This window comes from Lycium ferocissimum, chromosome 4, assembly GCF_029784015.1.
Source record: "Lycium ferocissimum isolate CSIRO_LF1 chromosome 4, AGI_CSIRO_Lferr_CH_V1, whole genome shotgun sequence".
Classification (NCBI taxonomy): domain Eukaryota; kingdom Viridiplantae; phylum Streptophyta; class Magnoliopsida; order Solanales; family Solanaceae; genus Lycium; species Lycium ferocissimum.
Genome location: NC_081345.1, coordinates 24,978,785 through 24,990,086, shown reverse-complemented (window position 1 = coordinate 24,990,086; position 11,302 = coordinate 24,978,785). Strand labels below are relative to the sequence as shown.

Sequence of the window (11,302 nt, the reverse complement as noted above, 5' to 3'; positions counted from 1 at the left end):
AAAGGATGAAGCTAAGTCAGCACCATGATGTTTCTGATATGATGTGGCATGTAAAATTAGTCTCTCAGTGGTTTGATACTGCTTTTATAGTATTTTGTTACAGTGTTTTCGCCAAACCCCCATTCTTTGCAATGTATTTGAATTTAAGCAAAATTTGTACAAAAACTAGGAATATTGGTGGAATTAATAGTGTTTGTTTTCTTTCCATTCTTTGAATCCTCAATGCTGCTTCAGCTTTAAATATCACCCTTGAACTTATGGTAAATGAACAAGTTGGTCCCAAGTTTAACCAATTATGTGGAAAATGCTCGTTATCAACATGTCAGATAATACTCTAATCTCTGAAGTTTGTTACATTTCACACTTTAATCATGAAGGGGAAGCTTTTAAGTAATCTCCGACTTCTTGCCTTCACACACCTCTTTTTTTGGCAGTAGGTTTGAAATAACCTTCAACCCGTATTACACTGCTTTTCAAATATACCTTTCTTTTAGAATTTACTGATAAAGTAAGCCACAGATAATGGCAGTTTTCAACAGAAAAATTAACCCGCCAACAAAAGAGGGACATTAGTTATTGTAGGAGAAGTTCCATCTTTTTCTATATGGGTGAAGTCTTTGCCTGTTTGGACGAACTTCGGCTATTCTACTTTAGTATCTGCCTAAGCTTTTTTTTTTTTTTTTTTAAGTTTGATGCCATCACTGTACAACGGACTGCAACACTTTTGATAAATGTTGAGACCGGTATATAATATAATACAATTCCTTTGTTGAGGGCCAAACTAAGCTTCTATTAGTGGCACATTGCAAAAGTTGAACAAGAATCAAAAAGAGACAACTCTAGACATTTAAGAGTAGAAAAAGGCTACATCAAATTAAGCGTAAATTATCGCTCTTGAATTTAGAAGGCGAGACATACCAAACTGAAGATTATGGGAAGTGTTAGGAGCATAATGTACGTATGTGTTTCGAGCATCTAAGGAACAAGAGCAACAAAATATATTTTTGCATCGAGGTTTTCATGGGACTAGGCATGCATGGGCAACCTCTGCACTGGTAGATAATGGCTTCATCCAATCTCATGTTGACCAGAACCTTTTCAAATAATCGAACATTCAATACACCAAGCAAAGTATTACAAGGAATTAAATTAAAATGTACCAATATTTATGGGACTAAAAGGGCAAATATAACTTCTAAAGAGAAAATCATAAAACCAAATTCAACGCCTTTAAGACTCAAATAGTTCGTACACTACAAAGCAGGTTGACACAGAATCTACACATTTACAAGAACACCAAATTTACTAGACTTGTGCATAAATACATAACATCCTTTTTTACTTTTGGGACGTAAATCTTACACAGTAACTCGTGTTCTTTAATTAGCTTATCAATCTTACATTTTCCCAATTTGCTGCAACAGTTGAATTCAAAGTGGAAGCTTGCTTACACCAGATCAAGAAAACAAAGTAGGTAATGAAAGATTCGGTAGTAGGATCATGCCTCCGAAATCCTAATTTTTGGCTCGGAATTATTTAATATAAGCAACTATGGCAACCCAGATTTTAACAGCTTAATTCTAGTAAAGACATTTAATACACATAAAGAATCACTGAAAAGAAGATAGATTTATGAATGCTTTTTAAAGGAACAAAATTGTTTTATGATAAAATCTACAGATCAGAAACTGATAATGAATGCTTGTTAAAGGAACAAAATTGTTTTATGATAAAATCTCCAGATCAGATACTGATCTCTTAACTAAATAAAAATTGTAAAAGTAACCCTAATTAAAATTGTTTTATGATAAAATCTCCAGATCAGAAACTGATCTCTTAACTAAATAAAAATTGTAAAAGTAACCCTAATGCCTATATGAAAGAAATGGTATTCATGCATAGCAAAAGTAAATAAATACTAAGGGCATAAAATCCCAGAAAGTCATCTAAATTTACACTATTAGATGAACTATAAAGGTTTTGGATAATTCTAATACAGGAACAGATTCCTGGAGATATTCTGCCATCATTGAGCCGAAACATGATAAATACTGCGAAAGTAGAGACCAGCCCAGATGGTCAGTTCTGCTTCCTTACTTGGCGCCCAAAGAAGGGAACTGTCCTACATCTTCAATGGATGGTGCTTTTATGAATGGTGCATCAACACTGTTGTTTCCAACAGAACCACCCCTTCCACGACCACGTCCCCTTCCACGGCCACCTGGGCGATAGTAACTTTCGCCATCGGCAGGCTTCAGAAACTCATTGATACTTTTAGTCTGCAAAAAATATAGATAAAAGTTTTCAGCATTTAAACCTCTTATCCATTTAAGCAACTTCTGTACCGGTTTATTATATGTGGGATAGAAACTTCAACTATAGTGCACACTATCAGGCTCTTCAGAACCTACACATGTTTGGTTGCCTATTGCATCTGGCCTTGGGAGACAGATTAACCAAGCTCCAGGTAAGCCCCTTACTAAAGTATACATGCCCCAGCGAATCCCTAACCCACAAAGGCAAAAGAAATGTTACTTGGAAAATATTGAAACTATGAATGAGGACAACAGAATTGAACTTCCACAACTTGGGAACGGCTTTACCAAGAGACTAAAAAGTATCAATCTGGAAGAACACACATGCACACCAGAAACAGCTTTGACTTAGATAATCAACTAAATCTGCAGCACGACCACCTAAGCTCTACAACGTCTACAGTAGAAGCTAGACCAAAGAGATTAATTGAACCAACAATGATGAGGGCCTCATGAAGCGGGGACATAAACAAACTCGAGTTTTAATCTCCGTACTACTTGGAAGTAGATTGAAAAGTTGGAGCTTGAGTTGTTTGATGTAAAGTCACTCATAAAGGTGCAGGTTGTGTCAAGCCAGTAAAGCTAGTAAACAAGTGGATCTAGCATCTTTAGCCAGTGCAGGCACAAATAAGTAACTCTCTATAAGCTCTTTTTCCGACAACATTTGTTAAAGCAATTAGTGAGTTAGAAACTTTGTGACTTCGTTCAGAAGTTTTACAACAAAAAGTTTTCAAGATAGTTCTATATGAACATTTCCTACTTTTCATTACTCAAGTATTCAACCCTTCTGTTTATTGGAGGCGGCTCATCCTCCCACATAGATAGGCATGGACAGAGCATCCCTCCCTCACACTTATTATATGCATCTTCTCGCATTCTTAGGCATGTATAGAGCTTTATTCACTTCTGTATTCCCGACAATAATGTAGGGGGCAGCAAGAAGGAAAAGTGGAATAGGTTGAAAAGTAAAAAATGTCAGACTTCATATAGCAGTAGGATAATGAGAGCATAGATTCCCAAGAAGATGCAATATACAACAAACCAGCTTGCTGCAAACAAAAATAGATGTTTCAAAGTGCTAAGAAACCTGAAGTACCTTCTTGGCTTTTTCCACTGCCTCTTTATGTTTCTCTTTCTCAGAACCCTGGGTGACATTTTTCAAGCACGGTTATTAACATACTAATAGAGCATAATCAAGTATCTAATAGCACAATTAAGCAACTAAATAGCAGCATATGCCAAACAGCTCACCAATTTAACGAAGACCTCATCGTCACTCTTCTTGTTTGATAAAAGTTGCATGGACTCAAACTCTTTGTCCAAATTAACCTTTCTTTCTTCAGGCTTTAAAGCCAATAAGGCTTTCCTCTTCTCTTCCAGTACCTTCTCATACTCTTCTAGGGTCATTTCCTACATATCAAGCAAGAATGTCATTTAAAATAAAAGATCCATAAGCAACATGAACAAATGCAAGGCAGCCTAATCCACCAGGGTTTGATATTAAAATTTAAAGCTGGTTCAAAAAACAACTGCATGCACTGTCCACTACAGAATCATATCACTCGTTGTAGAAGAACCAGCAAATCACCAAGATAAAAACTATGCACTGAGACAGATTAATTTTCAACAAATAGAAGTAGACCATGTAAAATAAAAGAGTGGAGAACAGCCCCAAAAAAATGCTGAAAGTTACCTTCTCCTCAGGTTCTTTCTCTTCTGGCTCGACCGCCGGAGTGTCCTTACTGGCATCTGCAGCATCTGCCTGCCCATCTTGTTTGTCGGCATCAACAATCTTTTCTCCTTCATTAACAGGTACTTCAGTCTCCCTGAACTCAGATGCAATAACAAAACTTTTAAAACTACATAAGAAACAAAAAACATGATGAATAAAGAAGGAATTGAGATGAAAGTACTCACGGTGCAAGCTCATCAGTAGGACTTCCCCAATTCCCACGACCAGCACCCTCTCGTTTAAATTCATACCTGTACAGTAAGACGATTGGTACATAATTACTAATACATTAAAGCATTCCAGCTCATACCAGCTAAATAAGCACATTAGAGAGTTGAGACCCCCCACCCCACCCCCGAAAAAAGTAGAATCCACTTGGCTTATTTAGTAATAAGTAATTCCCTTAAATGACTTACCCATGTCCAGTTCCACTTCGTCGCTCAAACGCTCTCCTGGGACGTTCACCATCCGCAGCATCTCCATTGCTAAAACCACCACGGCGACCACCACGAAACGCCCCGCGTGGTCCTCCGTATCCAACTCTCCTTTCAGAGGGCCTCCCTGACTCTCCATCTTCTGGAGCTTTATACCCTCCAGATAACCCATTACTGCTGCCAAATGTATTCTCACCATCAGCAAAATCTTGGTTAAACCCACGACCGCGCCCGCGTCCACGGAATCCTCCACGTGGTCCCCCACGACCTCCTCCACGCTGGCCATCATTCCTGGCTTCCCTCACTGCTCAAAAATCATCAGTCAAGTAAGAACGGAGAGAACTTCAATTGAAGGACTCGTGAGGGGTGACCATGGAGTATAACAGAAGAAAACAAAATGGTGACAAAACATCTACATTGTTTTCATCAATATCATAAATCTTAAAGAAAGAAAGTCAGCAATGACAATCAGACCAACGTGATGGTATCCGCGAGAGAGAGAGAGAGAGAGAGAGAGACAGAGAGAGAGAAAGAGAAAGATAACGGAGAACATTAAGGCCGCATGATTGGACATTTCCCTAATTCAAGTACAACCACAACACAGAAACACCAGCCAATCAACTTATCGTTGGTAACCAACTAGCTGAACAGTCAGCTTTCCATGTACTAACAACATGCTACCATACCATTAAAATAACAGACAATAGATCATAAAACATTGAAGAAACTACCATTTACTCCCTCCATTTGAATTTATGTGAACCTTTTCGGAGTACAAGGGTCAAACTTTAAATTTTTGACCGTAGATTTTGATATAGATTTTTAAAGTTTGTAAAAATTAAATTTTTATACTTAGAAACTACATAAAAAGTACTATAAGTCGTGATAATTTATAACTTAAATCATTTAGAAAACATGCTAGGAAAATGTGGTCAAAGAACCACCTCGAACACTCCAAAAATAGTAATAGGTTCACATACATTGAAACAGAGTGAGTATTATTTACGAACTAAAAGTGTCACCATGAAAGAAGTTATATACTATGACCTATGAGAAGATTGTAAACATACATATGCACTAGTCCTTAGTTGCAACAATTTGATGATATACGATGATAAAAGTGGACAAGGCAGCTCGAAATCACAGGAGATGAGCTGTCTCAGATTTACTAAAACTTCTTTGGATAAGAACTAGCCAAGAACATGACATAATAGAATGAAAGGGTCCACATGAGAAACCAACAAACTCAAGAGTTATTTTAGTTACACTTGCATTATCTTCAAGACTTTTCCGGTTGGACACTTGATTGCCGTGTAGGGACAAATGTGGGATTTAGAGAAGCCCTAATTTGACTTAAAAGAACATTTTTTTTAAGTATTAGAATGAAATGAACATGAAGAGAGCGTAATGGATATATAGCCAGACCCAACTAATTTAGGTTGGAGTATAGTTTATTGATTGAACATACAGCCTCTCGCTGAGCAAAGACAAGAAAATATACAATCGTGGACTTCTCAAGGCTAGCCAATAGGCAAAACAATAGAATAATAAAGTTGAAAACTTCTGGTTTGATTATAACGACATTTAAAGCGGAGACAAGAAAATCAACTCTAAAAACACTTGTTCAACACCAATTGAATAAGGACTACAGATTTACATCATAACCAGATCCTCGCGGCTACATTCACTAGATATCACCACAAAACGAAAACGCCAAAAAAAAAAAAAAAAAAAAAAAAGCATGTATAAAACAAAAACGCCAAAAAAGCAAAGCATGTATAAAACAAAAAGGCCAAATAGCAAAGCATGCAACAAAGCAAAAGTATCTAAATTATTACTCCCTCTATTTCAATTTGTTTGTCCTACTTTCCTTTTTAGTCTGTTACAAAAAAATGACTCTTTCCTAATTTAGCAACTCTTTAATTTCATCATAGCACATGGCATGTTTAAGACCACACAAACAAAGAATTTCTTGGGACTATTTAATTTAAGACCAAAACATCCCCAAAAAAAAAAAAATATTCTAAAACTCCGTGCCTAGTCAAAAACTAAGACACATAAATTGGAACAGAAGTAGCTTTATACAGTGATGTCAGGTGGGAACTTGGGCACACCTGGAGTAATGCACATGGTACAAAGCACAAGTTATCATCCACAAGTAAAGTACTACAACAACCATAACAACATAACCAGTGTAATCCCACAAAAAAAGTCAGACAAGGGTTGATGAGAGTAAAGAAGCCGTGGCAAACTAATATGATAATCGAAGTACAAGATACAACAGATAGTACCAGAAAATCGAAGGACAAGAAACTACAAAGATGGACAGGAAATCCAAGAATTACCAGCCTGAGATGGAGGTAAGGGCTTTGAAGGCAACTTAGCAGTAGGCTTAGCTTGTTGTGTAACCTGAGCAGCACCCTTCTTGTTGGGAACAGAAGCAGGAAGAACCTGCTTAGCTACAACAAACAAACTTGGGTCCTCAGTATCACCATCAAGAAGGTCAAATGGGTTCAAAGTTGCCATTTTTATGGATCTTTTTTGCTGTATAGATGGAAAGAGATACAAGATACTATGTATCTTTAGCAAAGATTTAATTCAAACATATAACACTATTGATTACAACCCATTATTGGGATATGGTGTTGGTAGCTTAATAGACTGATATGTAAAAAGCTTAAAACTGGTTGTAAAGAGAGAGTGTGGGAATTCTTGAAAACCCTAGACAATGCGGCAGGTAAGTGACAAGTGAACCTAATCTTTAATACCCTTATGGAAGGGTGATTCAGTGTGGGAAGGTGCACTGAGTAGTGGGTGTGGACTCCCTGGTGCTTGCCTGGTTTGTGGGCTTTATAACTTTTAGGGGTCGTTTGGTTTGGGCTTTAGCCTGGCTCCTATCTTGCGGTGGTTGTTAATTTTTGTCCCTCAAATCGCTGGTCTCTAATTTCTTATTCTATTGGATCGGATTCACCATCTTTGATTTCATAAATCAGTGAATAAAGGTAATTTTGCTCTCAAATTTTCATTAAATGAAAAACGAGGGCAAAACTAAAGATCAACTATTTCGGGGTTAAAATTAAAGACCAGTCTGTATAAAGAACAATCCGCGCAAAAATTGTAACTAATCGAGAATTTGGCATTTCATGACATGACCCAAAAAAAAAAAAAAACTCTGTAACAGTTATCATAAAACAATTCAATCTTTTATAAATGACACCTGATAGCCTATAAACTGATAGTATGTAGCTACTATCAAAAATAACTTTATGAATTTTCATGCTCACTTTCTTTATACAACCAAACCTCTCTGTAATAGCATTGTTGGGTTAAAACAAAAATTGATTGTTATAGCGAATGGTTGATACACACTTATAACAGCATTGAAATTTAAAAAATATTTTGTTGTTATTGGCGGAAAGATAAAATCTAACTTTTTCATTTTTAGTTGTCAAATCCTAAGCTTAAGCATACTTGTATAATGAAGGAAAAACTTTTAATGTGAAAATATAGAGGAGTAATTTTACGAAAAAGGATATTGTTATAAAGATGGTTGTTGTTGTTATGTAGAGGTAAAATATAACATAAAAAATCGATCGAAAGACTTAGCTGTTTTAAAGAAGTGTTGTTATATGAATAAGCCGTTATAAAGAGGTCTGACTATATAAGTGTTTTTCTTCAAATTTCTTTCAATTTCTCTTCCCACAATTTAGCATCACATTGTAGACGGCCTATCATTTTTTTATGTTGCAATGTTCATTGTTTTCTCTTCATCTTCATAGAACTAGTCATTACATTTACATGGGGTATTTTTTAAAGGAAAAGTACATGGTGTGGTCATCAATAAAAAAATAAAGGCTCGAAAAGGCCTCATTTTAAGCAAATGACCCGAGTTGACCATTCGGCCCCAATTAATGCCAAGCGCTAGCCACCCAGGCCATTCACTGTAAAAATTAAAAAAAAAAAAAAAAAAAAGGACTTTTTGCGGCGACAAAAAGTCGCGACAAAAGAGCAAAAGTCGTCACTAAAAGGTTCCAAAAGAACATGACTATTTGTGGCAATTAAAGTCGCCACTAAGCTCGACGAAAAAAATTCATATTGAGCCTTCAAAAAATATCTCAAAACATTATAATATATGTATATTAATTATACATTTATTAAACAGAAATTATACACCAATGATATATTTTCTAAGCATACATTAATTATACATTTATTAAGTAGAAATTACATGTTGATTACATATTTATTATACACAAATTATACAAAAATGATACATTTTCTATACATATACTTTAGGGATACATATTCAATACGATATGATACATTTTCTATACATATACAATAGTGATACATATACGACAATGACACAGTTTATATACATATGCTGGAATTAGTTGAAAAATTGCTAGAAAATGAAATTATTTTGAAAAGGCTAACAAATGACTTTGAAGATGCTTGGGCCAGTGGGTGTCAATAGTTTCATCCGGATGGCCATTTTTGTCATTTTGCCTTTTTTTTTAAGTTATTCAGTCTCTTAATGCTTTCACTACTGAAGTCTTTGGTCAAAAGGTGACCTCTTTTTTTGCATCCGGGTATGCATAGAGGGAGTGTAACAGTCATGTATATGATATTTATACTATTATACATAGCTACACAAGTGTTGTCTATTACAAGTGTCAATGATATACATGTATGTACTCTATTACATACGATGATATACGTGGACATAAATGTGTTGACTTTTTACAAGTGTAACATTTATTTACATGGACATATAATGCCTATATATGGGGATATAAATGTTTACATATTTGATGTATTTTACATGTATATAATAAAATCGTAAATTGATCAATTGGTGAATGTGTGCACATTTTTTTACAGAACTTCTTTGATTTACAGTTGATTCACCCTCTTCGATTTTCTTGGGCACAAAGATCTAGCTTTATATGGACAGTTGGACTTGGATTTTGGAATGGGACAAGCCTGAAATTAAGAGTATGCATGAAGTTGGATCTAGATTTTGAGAAGGAACAAGCATGAAATTAAGAGTTAAATGTTTTGATTCTCCTATGTTTTAGTCGTGTAGTAGGATTTGGCTATTCATTGCTTTTTTTTTCGGGGATTCAATTGTTACATGTAATCTTTGGCTGCAATAGTTATTAGGAATGGTATATACATGCCAATGTCTAACTAATATCCACATAAAAATCGATAGTGAAACTAGGATAGCGACACGCCGATACATGACCCATAACCAATATTGGTATATCGTTAACCAAACAATAGATTTGACAATTGAAGCCTAAAATATTTGGCATATCCAAGTATAACCGAAGAAATATTGAGGGAGTCAATATTTTTTTCTTGATCTCACGCATATAAAAATAGATTGTCATTTCATAAGAGAAAAGGTTCGGTAAGGAAGGGTGAAAACACAACACGTATATATGTTCCAAGGATCAGCAAATATATATCATAACCAAAGCTTTAGTAAGACAATAATATTTGCATTTGGTTTTCAAGTTGGAATTGCTAAATATTTTTGCACCTACTATCTTGCGGGAAAGTATTAAGAGTGGCGTATCCTAACTACTGTTAGATTATTGTGGTTAGCAGGTTATAGTTAGCTTGTATACCCTTTTTTCAATTTGTATGATGCAGTTTTTTTTAGTCTGTTCTGAACAAAACGACACATTTATATATATAATTAAAAAACAATTAAATTTAAAGTTCTTTTTACTATTCACACAAATATTTATAGCGTGTTTAGGTCATGAACTTTAAAAGACTTTCTTTTTTAAATTTTCTGTAAATATTTAACTTTAGTGCATGTAAACTTATGGTTAGTGATTTAACAGGAAAATATAAATTAACTAAGCATGAATAATTGCTAAAGACTGTGTATAAATACATATCATGCATTTATTGACTTGATGTAAAATAATAAATTTTTCCAGATCTTTTGACACTATTCGCAATGGTTAGGTGATTTAATGATTCTTATAATAGTTACATGGGCAAAATACTAAATTAACTAAGCATGAATAATTGCTAAGTACACCTATACATTTTCTGTATCGGACGAAGATAATCCTATACTATATAAATACATATGTATGTACAAATCCTTTATTTCGCCAAAACACGGGATGGACGGGCCCAATGTTAAATGAGGCCGCAGTACTTTAAGTAGATTTTTTCTTTAAACCTTTCTTCTTCACTTTACTTTCGTATCCATAAAATAGAATAGAGAGTAATTGGACAAAATAATTACCGGAAATCATTCGTATTCCTCAACTTAGGAACAAATGTCAACGAAAGAGACCTTTGCTAGTAGTATTTTTTGGTGGCGTACACGTGTTAAGTGCAAAAGCATTGTATAGTTCATTAATGAAGATTGAGCTCCCGTTTGCAAGAACTTCCCAAATATATTCTCCTTTTCTCTCTTCAGTTCTACTTCTCTTAACCCTAATCTATGGTGCTTGAGATTGCAAGTTTGGGGTGTGTTTGGTGGAGCAAAATATTTTGTATGTTTGATATAATTAAAAATTTTGGAGAATATTTTCTTTGAAAGACAAGTTACTTAAAAATAAAAAAAAATTGATTTTCTTGGAAAAAGTTGGAAAAATAAATTGCATAGTAGCATTTCACATTAATTAATTATTTCCTCCCCACGTCCCAACACATCCCGCCCCACCCCCACAGCCCATAAGCCCCATCCCTATTACCACACACCTCCATCCCCCATCCCTATATTATGCTAGTCTAGATTATAACAAAATATTTTTTGTACAGTATCTTTTGCTTATTTATTGTAA

The 11,302-nt window shown here is 35.0% G+C and overlaps 1 protein-coding gene across 1 annotated transcript; it reads right to left on the bottom strand.

Annotated features, from left to right (window-relative positions):
- Positions 1–1,891: 1,891 nt before the first annotated feature.
- LOC132051930 (RGG repeats nuclear RNA binding protein A-like) lies at positions 1,892–7,229 on the bottom strand. The gene is made up of 7 exons (XM_059443203.1): positions 6,827–7,229; positions 4,464–4,785; positions 4,233–4,298; positions 4,009–4,141; positions 3,567–3,725; positions 3,412–3,459; positions 1,892–2,279 (listed from the first exon to the last, which is right to left on the bottom strand). Exons 1-7 carry the CDS (start codon positions 7,005–7,007, stop codon positions 2,094–2,096), a joined length of 1,095 nt encoding a protein of 364 aa, XP_059299186.1. The 5' UTR covers positions 7,008–7,229; the 3' UTR covers positions 1,892–2,093.
- Between the last annotated feature and the right edge of the window lie 4,073 nt (positions 7,230–11,302).

What these genes read in the sequence shown, in the direction of transcription:
- LOC132051930 (XM_059443203.1), bottom strand. Translation starts at nt 7,007, where the DNA reads ATGGCAACTTTGAACCCATTTGACCTTCTTGATGGTGATACTGAGGAC. An exon ending in CTTACCTCCATCTCAGGCTG is followed by an intron (nt 4,786 to 6,826) that starts GTAATTCTTGGA and finishes ATTTTTGAGCAG; the next exon opens with TGAGGGAAGCCAGGAATGAT. An exon ending in CGAAGTGGAACTGGACATGG is followed by an intron (nt 4,299 to 4,463) that starts GTAAGTCATTTA and finishes CTTACTGTACAG; the next exon opens with GTATGAATTTAAACGAGAGG.